This window comes from Lissotriton vulgaris, chromosome 6 (assembly GCF_964263255.1).
Source record: "Lissotriton vulgaris chromosome 6, aLisVul1.2, whole genome shotgun sequence".
Lineage (NCBI taxonomy): Eukaryota > Metazoa > Chordata > Amphibia > Caudata > Salamandridae > Lissotriton > Lissotriton vulgaris.
In genome coordinates, this window is record NC_141694.1 from 310,037,933 (window position 1) to 310,059,919 (window position 21,987).

Sequence of the window (21,987 nt, forward strand, 5' to 3'; positions counted from 1 at the left end):
TGCAGGCTATAAGCGGCTCAAGTGTAATGGTACTGGTGGTACCATTATGGTGAAAGATCGCACTAGAACTGCGTAGGTGAAGTGGTTTAAAAGAACGATATTTATACAACAGTGGTAAAAAGGTGAAAAAAGGAATGAGGCGTAAGGTCTACTTCTTACGCTAGTTTTTGGTTGGTTTAGCTTCAAGGTTATTGAAGTGGCAAGGGGTTGGCCCTATGTGGGAGACAAAGGTAGGACCACTGGGGTTAGGAGACCTGTTGGGAAAAAGGTAGCGCTTACCCATAGTAGAGATGGTAGTTCAGCATACTCACAGGATTTCTGGCCAGCACTGGCGTTGGACCTGTTGTGCCTCCTTCGCAGAACCGGTAAGAAATGACTGGTATTGCCGGTTTATATACTGATAGGTTAAGTCAGGGCACCTGGAGAAGGAAGGAATGGTGGAAAGACTCGCAATCTCGAGTCAAAATCGCGCTCAGGTGTGTGCTGGTTGCTTCGCGCTAGTGCGCGATGTAGTGGGCAATCTCTGCACATGCGCGGTGCGTTTGGGTGATAGAGCGCATGCGCGGCGGATTAGTGTTGCCGCGCATGCGTCTGGAGAGAGCGTTGGTCCTGACGCGTGGCGCTGGTAACTAGCGCATGCGTATGAGATTACACGTGCTTAGAGCTCCTGGTATTGTACGCGTGCTAGCTCTGGGCATGCGTGGTATAATTATGCTGAAGGTGCTAAGAAGTGACACCTCTCTGGTAGGCTGACCAAGTGTTGACGTGTAAATTAAATCTTAAAACGGGGGTATCAAGAGGCTGATTATATCAAGGGGGTGCATTTTGGATGGAAAATGGGCGCAAAACTACCCAATATTCAGGAATAAAAGGCTCAGGGGGTACTCAGTTAGCAGGCAACCTTGAGTTCACAAGTTGGTCAAGGAATTCCAGGGGATGGCATCGTTCAGACCATCTGTAGCTGTTGACAGACAGTATATCCATCTTTGCTCTTTATTGAGCAGTTTTTTGTCATTGTTGATGGGGCTTTCAGGGATTTGCTCAATGACTGTACAAGTAAAGTCATTGGGTGTGTGGCAGTGGGTGATGAAATGATTGGTCAATTTGCTGATATTTTTCTTACATCGCATCTTGCTGCGATGTTCAGTTATCCTGGTTCTGACTTTACGTGTGGTCATGCCCACATATCTGAGGCCACACGTGCACGTGAGTAAGTAAATCACATTCCGTGAGTTACAATTGGTGTGGCTCCTTTGGGACCAGATTTTATTGGGTTCCAGGGTCAGAGTTTTTGTGTGGGATGTGAGGTGGCACAGACTGCAGTCGTTGCAGGGGTAATGTCCTGTTACTTTGGGCATGCCCCATGCATTGAGTATAGTATTCTCCGCTGGTTTTGGTGGTGGTTTAGGTCGGGTGCTAACTAGTTGGTCTCGCAGGTTGTGGCACCTTTTGTAAGCAAACCTTGGTAGTTCCCAATTCCTCTGTCCTGAATTGATGATTCTCCAGTGTTTTTTGATGATTTTTGCAACCTCATTGGAGGAAGTATTGTAAGTGGTGACACACGTTGTTGGTTGTTCCTCATCTTCTTTAGTGATGTCTTCAAGTAGAGCTTCACGGTTTTGGTTTCTGGCCCTCTTCTGGGTTTTCTTGATGATGGCCTTTGGGTAACCGCGGTATTCTAGTTTGGTGGCTAGATCTGCTGATTGTGATTTATAATCATTCACATTCGAGCAGTTTCTTCTGATCCGAAGGAACTGGCCAAAGGGTAAGTTTTCTTTGAGAGGCCGAGGGTGGAAGCTGGTGTAGTGAAGCAATGAGTTCCTCGCAGTGGGTTTGTAGTAAGTGGTGGTTACTAGGGTTCCATCCTTGGCTCTTATTTCCAGGTCTAGGAAAGGGAGTTGATGGTTGCTGGCTGTGCTGGTGAAATTCAGGTATGGGTCTCTGCTGTTGAGCCAATTTAAGAAGTTATCCAGCTCATGTTGTGAGCCTTGCCAGATGACCAGTATATCATCAATATACCTATGCCATTTCAGTATATGATGTCTGAACGGATTGGATTCCACAGCGATGTTGGTGCTTTCGAAGTGGTGTACATATAGTCCAGCCACACTTGGCGCGAAAACACTGCCCATGGAAGTTCCATTCGTTTGCAGGTAGAAGGTGCCATCGTACTCGAAATAGTTTTCTTTGAGGGCGAGGGCTGCACATGCCAGTACGAAGCTCCTCGGTGTGTGGTAAGGGCCAGGGGGATTCTTCCAGATGTCATGCAGCACCTGCAGGGTGGCATCTTGTGGGAGACTGGTGTACAGGCTTTCCACATCAAGTCCTACCAGTAATTGGGTGTCGGGATCAAAGGTAATGTTGTTGATTACTTGTAACAGATGTTTGGTATCTTTAATATAGGTGGGGGTTTTCTGTACCAGGGGATTCAGAAAGAAGTCACAGTATCTAGAGAGTGGCTCTAGTACGGAGTTGATACCCGATACAATTGGTCTGCCGGGGGGTGGGATCACCCCTTTGTGTACTTTGGGTACTGTATAGAAGTATGGCGTTCTGGTATGCTCAGGGCAAAGGTATTCGGCCTCCTGCTTAGAGATGTGTTCCTCTTCAGCTGCCCTTTTGACAAGGGTGTGTACAGTGCGCAGCCGTTCTGTTGGGTCATGCTCAAGTCTGCGGTAATTCCTGTTGTCGCTGAGAAGTCTGCGACATTCTGTATCGTAGTCTGTTTTGTCCAGAAGTACGATGCCTCCCCATTTGTCTGCTGGTTTGATTATTAGTGTGGGGTTGTTTTGGAGGCGTTGTATGGTTTGTCTGTCCTCCCATGACAGGTTGTTGTAATGGTTGGTTGGATTGAGATTCTCAATGTCATGGTATACTGCCTGTTCAAATGTGGTGATCTCTGCAGGGATGGTGGAGGGTGGAGGGACGAAGGTAGACTTGACTCTGAGGCCTGTGGTGTTAGGATTGTCGTCAGTTTGTGTAGGTTCGGGGGTTGACTTCTCAAAGAAAGATTTTAATTTCAGTTTTCTGAAGAATTGTGCTAATTCAGCATGTAATTTGAATTTGTCAAGTCTGGTAGTTGGCACGAATGAATATCCCCTTTCCAAGACTGACTGTTCCTTTGTGGATAATGGGGTGCTGGATAGGTTGAATACCAGTGACGGTTGGGTGGTAGGGTTAGCTACTTGCTCGGTCCTGGTGTTGCCTCTTTTGTCTTCTGGCGTGTGTTGGAACTCACAGGGTTTTCTTCTTCTGCCCAGTGTACCTGTGCGTTGTTGTGCTGGGTTGGTCTTCTGCGACCCCGTGTCCTGTGGCCCCGTCCTAAAAAAGGAAAATGGGGCCCTGGTTGCCTGCAAAGAGCGGCATAGGGCCTGGGGGGTACATGTTGGGGAAACCAAAGTAGGGATTCTGCATGTGGCCTAAGTTTGGTGGGAAACCATAGAATTGGTTTGGTGGTCCTCCTTGCCAGTGGTTAGGCCAACGTTGTCCTCTTCGTCCTCTTCCTCCCCGTTTTTGTGATCCACTGCTGGAATCACTGGAGACGGAACTGTCATCACCTGAGGAGTTGGGTATGTTGGTCTCTTTGACAGGCGGGGTGTAGTTCTCCTCCGAGTATGGGTATACTTTAGCATAGGAGAACTTTTTGAGATCTTTTTCAAATTTTTTGAATTTAGCCTGGGCCAAGTAGTCCTTGTACTCGTTTATCTCTCTGTTCTGGTCATCAAGTTTTTTCTTGAATGATGTAATAGTGGCTTTGAAGTGTCTCTCTGTTTCTTTGATTTCAATGGATAGTGTATCTGACAGGCGTTTGGCTGTCTTTAGGATGAGTATCATCCAGTCCCTGGTGCAGTGCCAAGCGATCTGGGCCCAGTCCTTCCTGAATGTGGGGTCATCAAGGAAGATCCTGGGTGCGTTGGTTACTAGAAGCCCCCTTGGAGCCGAATTAGTTTTGAGGTATTGGGCCAGGATTGTCCCATGGAGGATGGTGCGTATCCTGTTGCGCTTTTTCTCTGTTAAGGTCTCCCAATCAGTGGTCTGTGCGGTAGTGCTAGAGATGTTAAAATCCGTTTGGAATGACGGGTCAGATAGTATATCTGCCAAGTCACTTTCAGAAAAGGTCAAGCCATGGTTTTCGGCCATGGTCGAATATGCTCTCACAGCTGCGCGCTGCCAATAAGTGCGTGTATCAAGAGGGAGAGAGAGGACCAGATAGCTAGTCCAGATCCCCGGTTTATATGTCAATTAATCAAAAAGAGACTAGCTAGGAATGGGGTATAGCATGATATTTATATTATAACCATCATGGTGACTCAGTATTGTTTTGTCAATTGGTGGTGGCACCTGCTGGGTGTCTTTAGAAAGCCCTCACCCACCAACCTAGTTGGTGGCATGCTTCATCATCGGGCCCACCCAGTGACACCTAGCGTGTCCCGGGTGTGCTGCGACGCCTGATTACAGCGGAGCAGGTATGTCACTGTGTGTGCGGTGAAGGGTGATAAGTTCATGAGTTTAAAACGGCTTGGCGGGGGTCCCAGTACCCAAGGGGTAAGAACACTTTATTAATGGGCCTCCGTCAGCGGTTAAAAATAAGGCTGTGGGACGTAAGAGGCGAGTTACGACCTCCTACGTCCTTAATGTGTCAACATGTTTCAACCAGTGCCTTATCAATATTCTGGCTTTCTTCAGGACAGATAAAAGGTGTGTGTAATTAAAACTAGGGGGTGTGTAGTGCAGGCTATGTGTCTACACGCCCTAAAGTGTATCTAACTGTGAGAGGGGGGATTCCCTTCTCAAGATCACCTGTACATATAACATAAAATGACAAAGCCAAAACATACATGGGAGAAAAGAGTCACTAAGAGATATTTATCATAAGTTATGACAGCCGGCTAAATAGCGAATGGGTGCAGGCTATAAGCGGCTCAAGTGTAATGGTACTTACATGCGCTCTATCACCCAAACGCACCGCGCATGTGCAGAGATTGCCCACTACATCGCGCACTAGCGCGAAGCAACCGGCACACACCTGAGCGCGATTATGACTCGAGATTGCGAGTCTTTCCACCATTCCTTCCTTCTCCAGGTGCCCTGACTTAACCAACCAGTATCAGTATATAAACCGGCAATACCAGTCATTTCTTGCCGGTTCTGCGAAGGAGGCACAACAGGTCCCACGCCGGTGCTGGCCAGAAATCCTGTGAGTATGCTGAACTACCATCTCTACTATGGGTAAGCGCTACCTTTTTCCAAACAGGTCTCCTAACCCCAGTGGTCTTACCTTTGTCTCCCACATAGGGCCAACCCCTTGCCACTTCAATAACCTTGAAGCTAAACCAACCAAAAACTAGCGTAAGACGTAGACCTTACGCCTCATTCCTTTTTTCACCTTTTTACCACTGTTGTATAAATACTGTTCTTTTAAACCACTTCACCTACGCAGTTCTAGTGCGATCTTTCACCATAATGGTACCACCAGTACCATTACACTTGAGCCGCTTATAGCCTGCACCCATTCGCTATTTAGCCGGCTGTCATAACTTATGATAAATATCTCCTAGTGACTCTTTTCTCCCATGTATGTTTTGTCTTTGTCATTTTATGTTATATGTACAGGTGATCTTGAGAAGGGAATCCCCCCTCTCACAGTTAGATACACTTTAGGGCGTGTAGACACATAGCCTGCACTACACACCCCCTAGTTTTAATTACACACACCTTTTATCTGTCCTGAAGAAAGCCAGAATATTGATAAGGCACTGGCTGAAACATGTTGACACATTAAGGACGTAGGAGGTCGTAACTCGCCTCTAACGTCCCACAGCCTTATTTTTAACCGCTGACGGAGGCCCATTAATAAAGTGTTCTTACCCCTTGGGTACTGGGACCCCCGCCAAGCCGTTTTAAACTCACGAACTTATCACCCTTCACCGCACACACAGTGACATACCTGCTCCGCTGTAATCGGGCGTCGCAGCACACCCGGGACACGCTAGGTGTCACTGGGTGGGCCCGATGATGAAGCATGCCACCAACTAGGTTGGTGGGTGAGGGCTTTCTAAAGACACCCAGCAGGTGCCACCACCAATTGACAAAACAATACTGAGTCACCATGATCTTTAAAATATAAATATCATGCTATACCCCATTCCTAGCTTTTCTCTTTTTGATTAATTGACATATAAACCGGGGATCTGGACTAGCTATCTGGTCCTCTCTCTCCCTCTTGATACACGCAACTTTCTAAAGTTGCCATATACTTAAGAGTTACATTATATATGACTTTAAGTTGGGTTTAACATAGTGATTCTTTTGATACCCTCAAGTACCAACTTTAGTAGTCCCATTCAGAAGTTAGCACAGCTGAATTTTTAGTGTGAATCCTGTACTCCGCAACAGGGCTACTAGCCTTTCCACATAAAAAATGAAAATATATGGGTTTTTTACTGTTAGTACATATACCAAGCATTGGTGTAGCCAGTAGGTCTCGCATTTGGGACCTTATAAGTGTTTAGACATGCAACAGTTGGTGTTGTTGCACCAAAGATATTCTGCTACATAACTAAATACTTATAGGGTCCAATGCTTGTTTGTTTTTTGTTGCTGTTTTGTTTAAGTTGCCAGATCTACAATAGCTGGACATGGTTTTTGTTAACAGTTCTTTGCATCAAATGAACTTGTTTTCATTGCTCTGAATGTTGTTTCCATTCTGGTTGTTGGAAGCAGTAAGTTTCGGGGGTATGGGGGATGCCTATGTGCTGAACTTTGCAAGTGATAAAAAGCCTGGTGCAGACGCAATTTACAAGTGTGGAGTGAGTGAGCCCCAGGCAGCATGACTCACTCACACATGAGTTCATGCACTTCACCTGCATACTCACCATGGTTTAAGGAAACTCGACCCATTCCCTCTCAGGCATCGAACACATATTTACCAAGAAACTCTGAGAGGAGCCTGCCTGCTGCACTGATGGCTGGTGGTGTGTGTGCCTGGTGAAAGCGAGCACTGATGGCTGGTGGTGTGTGTGCCCAGTGGAAGCGTGCACTGAAGGCTGGTGGTGTGTGCGTGGTGGAATCGTGCACCGACAGCTGGTAGTGTGGAAAAGCATGCACTGACTGCTGGTGGTGTGTGTACCTGGTGGAAGCGTGCACTGATGGCTTGTGGTACGTGTGCCTGATGGAAGCGTGCACTGACAGCTGGTGGTGTGTGTGCCTGGTGGAAGCGTGTACTGATGGCTGTGTGTGTGCCTAGTGGAAGCGTGCATTGACGGCTGGTGGTGTGTGTGCCTGGTGGAAGCGTGTACTGACGGCTAGTGTGTGTGCCTGGTGGAAGCATGTACTGACGGCTGGTGGTGTGTGTGCCTGGTGGAAGCGTGCACTGACGGCTGGTGGTGTGTGTGCCTGGTGGACGCGTGCACTTATGGCTGGTGGTGTGTGTGCCTGGTGGAAAAGTGCACTGACGGCTGGTGGTGTGTGTGGCTGGTGGAAGTGTGCACTTACGGCTGGTGGTATGTGTGCCTGGTGGAAGCGTGCACTCACGGCTTGTCAAAGGGAACGGTCAGCACTCCGCCCATGGGGCCCAGTCGAGACCGAAATATCCCCTCCGACTCCTTTGGGCTCGGCTCCGAGGAAAAAGACTACGCCTTCCGGTGCCTCGGCACCAACGAAACCACATGTGCCAATTCCACCTCCTCCATTGGTACCTAAACATGCTTCGACACCGAAGGATTCTCCGACACCGAAGGCAAAACGTCCTTCGGTGCCCAAAGACAAAGATCCTTCGGCACCCAAACCAAAAGATGCATCGGTGCCGAAGCCGAAGACCGGACCGGATCCGAAAGCTTCAACTCCGAAACCTTCTGGTTCCAAGAATAAAGATGGAAAGCCGGAGTCCGGCGCCGCAGGGCCAACGAGACCTGTCTCCACTGCAAAGTCTCTAACTTCGGTACCAAAGACTCCAAGGCCTGATACAGAGACACCTAAACCCTCTAACAAGCCTACCAAGCCGAAACCACCTTCAGCACCGAAAAATTTGCCCCAGGACTCGATAACGCCTCCTACAGCAAAAAACACAAAACAACCCCTATCGGCAACGAAAAAATCGACGCCGAAGAAGATTGTAGAGGAGGAAGGCCTGTTTAGACCAGATCCTAAACAAAGAAAGGTCCATATCAATCCAAAAACTGGACATGTGGAAGTAATTCCTTACAAGAAGAGACTAGCAGACACACCACTTATACCTGTGGTTCCTGCCAAAAAGAAGGATTGTGCAACTTCTCCTATGCACCCTTCCTCTCCTTCACCTTCTTCCTCTCCTATCCCTCCTTACATTGAAGCTACAGCTTCTCCTGTTCAATCTCCTGCATCATCACACCACACTGACGAGGAGTATGATCTAGGTGGGGGGGAATGACTTACCAGAGCCACATTCATACCCTTTAGATGAAGATGTCAATCCAGAATATCCCAAAGATGACGATATATATAGTTTCCCACCACACAATGTGCCCGACATTCCTGATCCTCAGTACTACCCAACAAAACATTCCCCTCCGGAAGATAGTATTGGGTTTAATCATCTATTAAATAGAGCTGCCCTTTACCACATGGTTTCAATGCACTCTGATGCCATTGATGAGGATTTTTTACTGGATACATTTGAGCAGTCACAAAGGTCTGCGCAAATACTAACCATGATCAAAGGAGTCATTAAACATGCTCCAGAAATATTTAAAGACCCGGTACGATGTAGGGTATTAAATCCAAGAATAGAAAATAAGTATAGACCAGCACCAGCTGATCCTGTCTATATTAAGGGACATCTGCCACTAGACTCTTTAGTAGTGTCTAATGCATGCTAAAGAGCCAATTCCCAGACTTCTGGTGACACGCCACCGCCTGACAAAGAATCTAAAGTTATTGATGCATCAGGGAAATGGATTGCTGCGCAGGCAACAAACATATGGCGCATAGCAAATACACAAGCCCTACTCTCACGTTATGACAGAGCTCACTACGACCAATTAGGAAAACTAATGGAGCCCCTCCCAGATCAATACAAAGATCAGGCAGCAGAGCTCATACAAGAAGGCAAATTAATATCCAATGCCTCAATTAAATGGGCACTAGATGTAGCTGACACAGCATCCAGAGCAGCCAATACTAGTGTTATGCTCAGTCGACATGAGTGGTTACGCATTTCTGGTTTTAAACCAGAGGTACAGACTACCATCTTGACCCAGCCCTTTAATCAAAACCAATTGTTCAGGCCGGAAGTAGACAACACACTAGAAAAGATGACAAAAGACACGGACACAGCAAAGTCTATGGGTGCATTACAATCCAACAGACTAGAAGTTATTTTCGCCGCTCCTTTTATAGAGGAGGCTCTAAGCAAACCGGCTCAGATACAACATCATCTTTTAAAACGCACACACAGACCTCCTCTAACAAAGGCTACTTTAGAGGAGGATACAGAGGCAATAATAACAAGGGAAGAGGTAGAGGTAATAACAACAACCGCTCCTCTTCCACCCCCAAACAGTGACTGCTTCCCCTACAGCATTCCACTCCTGTGGGGGGCAGATTATCACAGTTCCTACCTGTCTGGAATTCCATCACAACCGACAGGTGGGTAAGACCGATTATCCAACATGGCTACTGCCTAGAACTCACAGCAACCCCCCAAACACCACCTAAGCAGCGTCCAATGTCCACAGAACATATGACTCTGCTTCAACAGGAAGTTCTAGCACTTCTAGAAAAGGATGCTATTCAAATAGTTCCTTTAGAGGAACGGGGAACAGGAGTTTACTCCCTGTACTTCCTAATTCCCAAAAAGGACGGGACACTAAGACCAAGTCTCGACCTGAGGCCCCTCAACCATTACATACAATCAGATCATTTTCATATGATCACTCTACAGCAAGTACTCCCACTACTACAACAGGGAGACTTTCTTTCAACACTAGACCTAAAGGACACTTACTTTCATGTTCCTATACATCCTGCTCACAGGAAGTATCTAAGGTTTGTCATACAAGGACAGCACTATCAGTTCAAAGTCCTTCCATTCGGGGTCACAACAGCACCACGAGTGTTCACAAAGTGCTTAGCAGTAGTAGAAGCACATCTCAGAAGACAACAGATACATGTCTTCCCTTACCTCGACGATTGGCTCATAAAAGCAAAATCGTTCAACCAGTGTGTCCAACACACAAAACAGACAATTCAGACATTGCACGACTTAGGGTTTACAATAAACTACACCAAGTCGCACCTAGAGCCTTCGCACGTTCATCAGTATCTAGGAGCTACCATAGACACATCTACAGCTATAGCGTATCCCAGTCCAGCCAGGATACAGAGCATTCAGTCCTTAGTCTCCCTTTTTGAACACCAGAAGTCTCTCCAAGCCGGAGTGTTCATGAGACTGTTAGGCATGTTGGCGCCTTGCATCTTCATAGTTCCACACGCAAGACTGCAATTGCGCCCATTACAAGAATGTCACAGAAGTGGAATCAGGCTCAAGGTCAGCTCACTGACCTGGTGTTGGTAGACAGCCGTACATATCACTCTCTGCAATGGTGGAACACCAAAAACTTGACAAAGGGACGGCCGTTCCTAGAACCTGTTCCACAGATAATGCTCACGACAGACGCATCCCTCGCAGGATGGGGAGCCCATCTCTTACACTATACCACACCAGGCCAATTGAACAACCAACAAAAACAGTTCCATATCAACCATCTAGAGCTGCTAGCAATTTTCCTAGCACTCAAAAGTTTCAGGTACAAGTACGAAACAAAGCTGTCTTAATCCGGACGGACAATATGACAGCCATGTATTACATACAAAAACAGGGGGGACACACTCTCTGCAACTGCTTGCACAGAACATTTGGAGATGGGCCATTCCTCAAAACATACACCTGACAGTAGAACACCTTCCAGGAATTCACAATCAGATAGCAGATTTGTTGAGTCGACAGTCACAACAGATTCACGAATGGGAGATACATCCACAAGTTCTTCAACCATTCTTCCAAATGTGGGGGCATCCACAGATAGATCTGTTTGCCACCCACGAAAATGCAAAATGCCCAACCTTCGTCGCCAGGTTTCCACACCCACAGTCGGCGGGGAATGTGATATGGATGAACTGGTCAGGCAGATTTGCGTACGCTTTTCCGCCTCTCCCACTCAGTCCACTAGTAGTGCGCAAACTCAGACAACAGTTTCTCAAACTAATACTAGTAGCTCCCATATGGGCACGTCAGCCGTGGTTCACCACACTACTAGATCTCTCACTGGTTCCACATCAAAAATTTCGGCTCACGCCATCCCTGTTAACACAGAACCATGGAGAAATAAGACACCCAGAACCAAGTCGACTGAATTTGGCGATCTGGCTCCTGAAGTCTTAGAGTTTGGTTACTTAAACCTACCACCAGACTGTATGAACATAATTAAAGAAGCTAGAAGACCCACTACCAGAGCATGTTATGCAGCTAAGTGGAAAAGATTTGCAATATATTGTAACAATAATCCCATTGATCCACTGGATGCTTCCATCCAAAATATTATTTGCTACCTTCTACACCTACAAAGGTCCAATTTAGCTTATTCTTCCATACGCCTGCATCTGGCAGCAATTGCAGCCTATTTACAGAATAGACAACATCTATCTCTCTTCAGAGTACGTGCAATAAGAGAAGCATTTATGGAAGGATTAAAACGAATAATCCCACCTAGGTTACCACCTGCTCCAGTATGGAACCTAAACGTGGTCCTTACAAGACTTATGGGACCCCCTTTCGAGCCTTTACACAAGTAAGAATTGCAATTCCTAACATGGAAAACTGCTTTCCTTGTTGCCATCAACTCTCTCAGAAGAGTTAGTGAAATACAAGCATTCACAATACAAAAACCTTTTTTTCAGATACATCCTAACAAAGTGGTTCTTAAGCCTAATCCTAAATTCCTGCCAAAAGTTATTACTCCTCTTCACCTTTACCAATCAGTAGAGCTACCTGTGTTTTTCCAAAACCCGGACTCTGTTGCAGAAAGGGCTTTACACACCTTAGATGTTAGAAGAGGTCTGTTATACCACACAGACCTGACTAAATCCTTCAAAAAGACAAAACAACTATTTGTATCTTTCTCTCCCCCACACAAAGGCAACCCCATCTGTAAGGGAGGAATTGCCAGATGGATTTTAAAGTGCATACAAATATGCTATCAAAAAGCTAAACGTACACTAACTGTTCCTCCTGGAGCGCACTCCACTCGCAAACTAGGAGCCTCTATGGCTTTCTTAGGAAATATACCACTAGAGGACATATGCAAGGCAGCAACATGGTCTACAAAACACACCTTCACTAAACACTATTGTGTTGATGTGCAAGCCAAGCAGCAAGCTGCAGTAGGCCTAGTTGTCCTTAGAACACTGTTTCAGAATGCTGCAACAGATACAAGCGACCACCGCTAGGGGAGACACTGCTGCACAATCGTTGCAAAAGTCTACGATCTGCAGCTCATATGCCTCAAACGGAAAATGCTACTTACCAGTATGCATCTGTTCTTGGCATGTAGAGCTGCCGAGTCGTACACGCCCTCCCGCCTCCCCGGGACTTGTATCTGTTCCAGTACTCATCTAAAATCTACCCTTATCAGTTGCTTCTCAGCTCCAAGAGCAAGATAAAGTCATTCTCTAAATCTCCAATTCATACTTGCTCTGTATGTGGTGGGGTAATATTAACTAAATGCATACTCTGATCAGTCAGCCAAGACCTAAGAGTCTGACATTGACCCTCTGATTGAATTGGTACTGCTACAGTGATGGCTGTTGGAGTGTCTTCAGTATTCTGTGTTTTTTGGCTATAACTTAGTAGAGAAGATGCAAAGACAGGGTAGAAAGATGTTTATTGACCCTTGAAACATGCTTCCTATTCCTCAAACTGTTTGAATGCCATGGCGTTACAATTTCTCACTTTTGGTTGCCTTTTAGCTACAGCCAATTTCTTTGTCAGGCTTGCAGAGTAAAGTCAATAACAATCAAGACGTCCTGCAACACAATATTATTGCTGATAAGGAATCTGATCCCCCAGTGTGTTGCTGACAAAAAGTTTCATTGATGCACCAACTTCAGTCGTATATTTACACAAAGTACCCCCTTTCCAAGTCACTCCTTCCTCCCCCTAGTACTTTTACTTTAAGATTTGTCTCTTGTCACTCATTACCAACATCTAAACAACTTCAGTACAGCAATATTTTCTCAGTAGACAGGGGGAATTACTCGGCCTTTTCCCACTTTGTAGTCCTTTTGGAATGGGCTTAAAGGTGCTGTTCCTGCAAAAGTCTTCCATCTCCCTCAGCACATTTCATATGAGTGAACAACCACACTTGTATACTGTGCAGCTTCCAAGTGTTGAGTTGTAGTTCACAATTACTTCTCTATAAAAGTTGCCATCAGTTTAGATGGTAGTTAGGCATGCATCTAGGATATAACCCTGGGAAGGAACAGGTGCAGGAGTTCCTGATTCCTGGCCTGGTAAGTAGACAAACATAATTCCTGTCAATTTTCTGATGTGCCGCTTCACAAAACATTTTAAGTTGACTCTTTTCGTTTTTGACATTTGGCATAGTGCCAATTTTCTCAAGAGCTTTTTAAATCAGAAGAATGCAAAGGATGGGGAGGATCGAATTTTCAGTAAATTAACACCAGCTAGTCTGCAATTTTGGCATCATTCCATGACATATTTGAGTAATACTTCAATCTAGTGACTATTTTAAAAAAGTTTTCTTAATGTCAGTTTTTATTAGTGACTGTTTTGTGATAAATATTATTTAATTGATCTTGACCATACAATCATTGGCCAATCTGCAGAATTTGTTAATGTTTTTCTTTAACTAAAGCTCACATGGTTCTGTTTGTTTCAGGTTAGAAACTTAATGCTGAAAATAGAGCAGGAAACACAGAAACGTTCTCTTACCCAGAATGACTTAAAGATGCAAGTTCAGCAAGTGAACACATTGAAAATGTCAGAGAAACAACTAAAACAAGAGATTAACCATCTCACTGAGATCAAACTAAGCTTGGAAAAACAAAATGGAGAATTGCGCAAGTGAGTTGACTTTTGGTTTCCTTTAAAATTACTACATCCCTTTTTGCACTGTACAACTCCATGCTCTAAATTATGAAAATTCCAGAGCTAAACTATGCTATGTCGACACTTAATAGTTGGAAAAGAGTAGTGCATGGCTCTCTGTATAAAGTTATATGCAACCATAGTGAACATCCTCAAAAGCACAATTTTTACAGTGCCGTTCAGACATAACTTCTCTACCAAATATCTAAATGAAAACCAGCTCAGGTGGGTGCAATAAGTCAATTGAGGAAAAGTATTCTGTTTCTATGTCAATAAAACAGGTTGAATTTGCAGTTCTGTGACTGAGCTGAAGGTGTGGACTATTTTCTGAATCTTTTCACTGCGGAGACAGCAGCCAAAGACAACATTAACTAATAACAAACAGCATGTGATGCAATCCTTCAAATGATTGTTTCATTGTCCAAACTTTATTTATGGATTTTATTAACATAATCTCTTTACCTCTTTAGATGACCTCTTTAAATATCTCTTTCTTGAGGAGATACTCTGGGCCATGCAAAATGTTATAGACCATTCAAATGTCTTAAAATGGTTTGTAATAAACCTCTGCAATCCTGTGTCAAACAACTAATATGTGTATATGTGGTGCTTTTAGGCTTTATGTAATTCAAGCCAGTGGACCATGTATACACAAATCACTTCCTTACCCTTAGTGGAACTTGACTACCTTTAACCAAAATTACAGCTTTATCTGTAACAAATAGGTCAGTCAGAACCAATCCAGCTGCTTCTTTAGTGCATTTCAAGCACTTCCACATTTAAATATCAAAAATTGCTCTTGGTCACCATTTCAGTCCATCATGTTACATTACCTGTGCCCTGCTGTTCTTCTGAAAAACGAGCAACCACAGGATTGTTTGCTCTTTTCATACTACCCGATACAAAAGGGGATGATGGACGGAGCGTTTGAGCAAATCAAACACTCACCCCCAGTCAACTGATCTGGGTTTAATCTATCACCATTCTTTAGCTCATTCCGCCCCCCCAGTTCATACATGGCCATATGCAAATCAGTCTGACCCTGTGCCTCATGGGAACTGTCCAGCCCGAACTGCCAAGCCATGTCTTCCCTGAACCGGAAACAAGCATCCTGGGACCGGTTTCGGGTTCATAACCCTCATCAGCCAGGCTATCTTGAATCCAGTGGCAATGTGAGCAAGGGACTCACGTCTGAGCATACCCTGCCAACTTAGGGTGAAGAAAGCGATACAAAAGGGGATGATGGACGGAGCGTTGAGCAAATCAAACACTCACCCCCAGTCAACTGATCTGGGTTTAATCCATCACCATCCTTTAGCTCGCTCCGCCACCCTAGTTCAGACATGGCCATATGCAAATCAGTCTGACCCTGTGCCTCATGGGAACTGTCCAGCCCGAACTGCCAAGCCATGTCTTCCCTGGACCGGAAACAAGCATTCTGGGACTGGTTTTCATACTACAGCAAACTAATTATGAATAAGAATGGTCTAGAAAAATGTATACATGTGAGGGTTTTCTTCTTTCGTTTTTCGCATGGCTCTATTGAGCCTTTTCCTCTTCATCAAGATTCAGAAGTGAACAGCGCAGAGTAGGTAACTTGAAAACAATGTGATCCTAGCGACCATTTACTGGCGAGCTTGTGTTTTTTTTCTGGTTTTTTTGGAGCTTTCTTGGGATTTTCCGATTCCAGGTTTCAGAGGCACAGTGGGCACATTCGAGCCGAGCCATGCCGGCCCAGTGGTCCAAGATGGTGGCCTTCGATGGCTGGGTGCAGCAAAAAGGTCTAAGGGGCTGGCAGTGACGGACTGCAGAAACGGTTTGGTGTCACACGGGTACCCTCCCTTGTAAGTGGTTCGCCAATTGAGACACGGAGCGGCATCCGCGGCAAGAAAGCCTTGAGACCAACGTGGATTAGATATCGGCTGAACCCCTTCTCTCCATGGGTCCATCTGCTACCTTAAGTGCCTTCAGCAGCTTCAAACTGAGAAGGTCCTACTGCCTGACGCTCTGGCGAACAGGCACAGAGCATGGAGAGACAGCACTACATGGTGAGGGCCCGGTTGATGGTGCAGAGTAGGGATCTGATACCTGTTAAGACTGGGGTGGAACTGTAAGCAAACGTTTTCTAGCTGGAGGAGTGCTGCAGAAGGAGCTAACATGAGACCCACACCCCGGGGTTTGGAAAGTGACTCACTGACCCTGCTGGCGACCCTTAGGTGACTGATTGCCTAGCCTCCTGCCAGGATCGAAGAGGCTTTGTGACTGCTGAGGCCTGGATTGGTGGGACACGGACCTCCCGAGCAGCTCTGCTGTCCGAGGCCTGGGAGGCCGTGTGGCGGCCATGGGATGCCAAGCTCCATCATGTGACAGATGATTTAGTGCCCCAAAGTAGAGTGAAGCTGGGACCCAGACACTGCCGGGCTGGCTGATTCACTCTGGGGCTAGAGAAGAATGGATGGAGTGATATGTGCTGTGCTTTGGACCCCCTACCCGATTTGGCTCGCAGACTCCAGCTTCTGCGATGGTGAAGCCAAGTGGGAGGCAGATTCCCTACGCAGTCACATTAGCTCCTCGAACTCCCCGATCTAGCGGGCCTTGGATAGACATTGATGAAATGTGGGTCTCCCTGGGTAGACTACAACAAAGTGGGGGCCAGCGAAGCACACCCCAATGTGGGAGAGCCAGATCTCCAAGGGAATCAGGTACACAATTGTGCCAGGACACTATGCCTCCCCACAGTGATGTGCCACAGGAGCCCCTGATCAACCCAGGACTGCAAGGCATGGTTGACAAACTGGATGGGATATTGGAGGCGGGCAGCACCTCTATAAAAGTGCTTGAATTGATAAGGTGCTGATAAACTTGAGTGTCCTCCACGACTATCATTTCCGGTTCGTGGACAAGGTAAAGCGTCATGAAGACGCAAGAGGGGAGAGGCACCTGATGATGACTGAGCTCTAGTAACTGGTAGCAGGCTTACAAGTAGGTTCGCACACATGGATAAGAGGCGCGGAGAACGTGAAAGGACGCAGCCATGGTGATATCAGAGTGACTCGCCTCCCTGAGAATGTGGAGGGCAAAGACATGCTCTCCGAGACCTGGTTGTCAGCAGAGACCGCCCCATAGGGACTGTCCCATTTTTGTCACAAGAGCATGCCCACAGGTCCCTGGCGCACTGCACGCCACCAGGGACCTCATCAACGCCTATGTTGGTCCACCTCCTCCACTACAAGGACATACACCCGATCATCCAGAAGGTGCGGCTCAATGGAAATTTGCGGCTGGAAATCAGCCCAGACAGATACGGTGGACCTGGCCTGTCCTGCCTGTCCACGCACTCTCACAGTTACACATCAGAAGACATACAACCGGACGGTTTCACAACGGATTAATCCTATGAGGAACATTGGAGCAGACCACTCTTGACCCCCTCAAATGGAGGATGACCTGTGAAGAAGCCACATGCAGGTGACTGGAGAATGCTAATAGTACAGCCAATGACCCGGGATGACACCGCTCCTTATGCAGGTCCCAAGCATGCGCACTGAACTAACGAGGACTCCTTAGTTAGAGAACTACCACACCCACCTTCTGACTTTGTGATCACTCCCTATGGGGGCTGGGTACTGATGAGCCCTGGCGGATGACCTGCTGCACCATAGTCTCATGTGCACAAGTGCTTGGGAGGACGAATAGACTATTGGTTAAGTTGCCTAAGTTTGGCCAGTTGACAGCGGGAGTTGGTAAGTGTTTGTTTAAGTCGTTATTCCACTATGCTGCACACACAAATGAGATCTGTGCCACTCACAAAACCTCCCTCACATACCATATCATACCACCCACGTGGCAGACACACCAGGTAAGTAACTTGGAACATATGGGGAATGGGCCATCGTGGGAAGCGCTACAGGGTACCAGTCGACTTGAGACGGAGGAGGGTGGATAATACACTATTACAAGATATGCACCTGGTGAGCACCACAATACTAAAATCGGGGAGATGCTGGATAGGACATGTTTGCCGCAGGATGCTCGGCATTTGCCAGGGGAAAGTTAATTTGGGTCAAATCAGGACACCCCTGTGAGGTCATCACTACCCACATAGACATGGAGGGGTGGTATGTTCTAGTGCAAGGGAGACTAGATGGCACTGAGGTGCTCATGAGTAGTCTCTACACCCCCAATGTTAACAACATTTTCTCGAAACCATCACTAAGACCCTGCCCAGAGAGGAGTGCCTGCCAACACTGTTAGGGGGAGATTGTAACTGTATAGCCGATGTGCACCTGGATAGGTCGACCCCACTCCTCTCAGATTAGCGTTCAGTTTGGAAGGCCTGGGAATTCATTCTGTGAGTCACACTGAATATGTGATATATTGTGCGCAACCTATCCCGGACAACTGGAATACTGCTTTTTTTCCCCTCTGCACATGCCTTTTTTAACGTAATTTTAGATGCCCTTATGGAAACGCACACATTGGGAGTGACTATTACGTTTATTGAATATCTTTCCCGCACCATCTCTGACCACAATCTGCTATTCATGCAGATGCAGTTGGGCAGACGTAAAGCACTTCCCAACATGCCCTTTTTCCCGACAGCTTCTACATGAAGTGGTGACCGGAGACACGATCGCCAAAGCCATTAGTGACTATTGTTAGCAATCCACAGATCACACCCATAAAGAATAGGAAGCATTTAAGGTGGTGTTGAGGAGGTCATTCAATCAGCAGGTGGTGGCGGTGAGTAGGTCCCTAGAGTGTGAACTGGAACTAGAGGGTGGCATAAGATGGCTGGACTGATCCACTCCTCGTGATGCGATGATCGGACAAACACTAGGAGATGAGCGGAAACAGTATCTGGCACTGCAAGAACGACTGCGGCAGCATGCGAGCCAGGAGTATTTTAACACCTCCCTGGTTGCTGGTGAAGAAACTTATCAAGGCACCCTTGCTTTGCACATCAGAACCAAGGGGGAGCAGTGAGGTACCCCCAGATGGTCATCCATGAGGTAGTCACAAGACATTAGGCAGAACTATATGAGCCTCCTCTAGAGCCTATCCCCGATGAGGCAATAGAGGCCTTTATGGGCAGGACGACACTTCCACAGCTGCCGTAGGAAGCAAGAGAGACAGCAGGTGGCCACTTGTGGAGGTGAAGATCTTGGAGCACCCTGAATGACCAATGGGAAAATGCCAGGAACCAACGGCTTCCTTGCAGAATTCTACTGAGAGTAAGCCACACTCTTGGCTCCTAGGATGACTGGTCTGTACGCGGAGGTTTACGACCGAAGCCTCCTCTCCAGCACAACCAGGGAGGCTTTTTTGGTCTTTATCCCCAAACGCCATGGAGACCCTGCGGATTTGGCTTCATAAACGTCAATCCAACCTAGATTATAAAATGCAAATTAAAATTCTTGCAAGTTTGCTCTACCCCTTTAATGGGACTTTAATTTACATGTACCAGATGGTTTATTCCCTCCCAAAATTCGTCTCTTAATATACGCTGGATGTTCAAGGTGATATTGGATTCTCCCCTAGACAACCACGCCTCTGCAGTGGTTCTCATCTCGTCTTACACAAAGCCTTTGACACAGTAAGCTGGCCCTACCTCATGGCCATCATGAGATGCATGAACCTGGGTAAGATGTGGACACGGTCGGTGATGCTTTTATATGCAGGCGCTGGTTAGACTATGCTCAGGGCACCTGATTTACAACCTGATTGAGATAAGAAGAGGCACTGGGGAAGAATGTCCCTTTTTACCAATATTATTCTCTATTCCTATTGAGCCTTTAGTGGCCATAATCCTCGCAGTGTGCCGGGGACGGGGCATTTTACTGAGAGGGCGAGAGCACTGCATCTTGATGTACGCAGATGACATGCAACTATTCCTACCCTGGGCAGGCACAAGAATATCTTGCAGAATACAAATGCTAGCTGAAATCGGTGTGGTTTATTTCAGGTCTGGAGCAAGACATGTGCTTTCTCTGTGCACCCCACTACAGGGGCAGCACCGAGAATGGTCACTGAACAGGGTATTTTCTTGGAGCCAACAATGTTGAAATACTTGGGCGTGAAAGTGTATCACTCAGATGAGAATGTTTGTGATGTTAACCCGGGGACCATAACCTATCATGGGGCAACCCTGTATCCCTCGGAACCTGGGTATAGTAGAAAAGTACTTTAGTGTGTTCTGGTCGGTTATTCAGTTGCTTAGTTTACACAATAATAATTCATAATCAATCTCCTCAGTAATTCCCAATTGAAGGATGAGTCAAAGGTACACCACACACATAGTATACTATATGTATCACTTGAAAGTATTGTGTTATATATGGCTGGTACACAGTCAAATTTGCAAAAGGAAATTCACAAACTGACATGACATGAATTGTGACAAATCAGTGCAGTTCAACTTCCACTCTATTTTTTATATAGCACTAGCCTAAAAGGGTTAGTGACTTGAGACGTGAAGTAACTGTGCATCGACATTTTGACCCAAGATGCACGTTTAATTATGAAAACATCACAGTGGATCTTCCTCAGGACTACGCCATTGCACATCTACATTGGTGGCTCTTTGGCGAAAAGAGGAATTGGGCCCAATAGCTCATGTGGCGCTTTTACTAGGTAAACAAAGGAACGTCCCAAACTGCTGACTATAGCGCTATGGACGTGTAGGAAAATCATTAAGAAAACAAAAGACAAGCCTCTTTATGTCCCAGTGCTGCCACTAGTGGGACTCCCAAAGCTGAGTGGGGGGCACTTCACAAGTCGGAGACTGGAGAGCTGAATGGGAGGTGGAGATATCCGCGGTTGTAAGCTGCTCCACCAACAGGGAACTTCGGAGCTTTGACTCCCTAGTGGACCAAGGCAACCTGCCACAATCCCAATTCCTAGCCTACAGGGCAGTCAGTGGGGCAATATGGGCCAAATGGAAATCTGGATCAGCAGAACCTCTGACAGATGGCACCCTATAGACACTCCTCACATCGGCGAGGGTCATAAACTAATCTAATTTCTCTATAAGACTATGCTCTCGATGTCCCTGGCACCCATGTAAAAAGCTAGAGCCTCCTGGGAGGAATCCCTAGGAAAACACCTGACTGACAGAGAATGGAATGCCACGTTACAGTCCACCTGTCGGGTGTCCAGGAACTCCAAATTCAAATACTCTGAATTTAGTCACCTCCACATGACACACCTGATGTCAAGGGTCCTCCCCTGTAGAGGAGGATGGATGTCCACAGGAGCAAAGATGAATGTCCCACACACTTCCAAACAGCAACGACCCAAGTGAGAAGAGATAACTCACTCAAAGTTAGTTGCTCCCAAAAAGTGTGGGGGGAATTTCCCAGGGAGTATACCACTCTCCCCCAGCAAGGATGATGTAGCTGCAGTCTCGATGGCAGGAGATGGCTGGAATCAAACATACAACAGTACTAAACTCACTAGTAGTTTACAGGACTAATACACAAGTGTTCAACATAGAATTCCACTTACCTCACCAAGTGAGCGTCAGGGCTTTAAGCGAGCAGTCAAGTCATGAACCAGGAGGTAATGAAGGGAACCTGGATGACTACTCAGCAAAGGATACCTCCAAGTAAGAAGGTACACACTTCCAGTCCTGCTCCTAAACTGAAGACAGAGCAAGACTGGGCCACCAGAGCAGCAGATGACAAGCTCGTATCACTTATGGAGCTAAGGACAAAGTGACACGGCAATAACTCCCACTTCCGACTCATAAACTAAAGACAGAGCGGAGTGGGTAACATAGAACACACAACACACACGAATACACACACCACGTCCGACTCTTGAAACTTATGACGGAGCGGAGC

General features: G+C 46.5%; 1 protein-coding gene across 3 annotated transcripts in view; it reads left to right on the plus strand.

Annotated features, from left to right (window-relative positions):
- ROCK2 (Rho associated coiled-coil containing protein kinase 2) overlaps positions 1 to 21,987 on the plus strand; it is a 582,433-nt gene that overhangs the window by 452,404 nt on the left and 108,042 nt on the right. For all 3 annotated transcript variants that reach the window (XM_086926333.1, XM_086926334.1, XM_086926332.1), the window contains exon 19: positions 13,935 to 14,119. In XM_086926333.1, the coding sequence (XP_086782459.1) occupies positions 13,935 to 14,119 (185 nt within the window). The remainder of the gene's footprint in view (positions 1 to 13,934; positions 14,120 to 21,987) is intronic.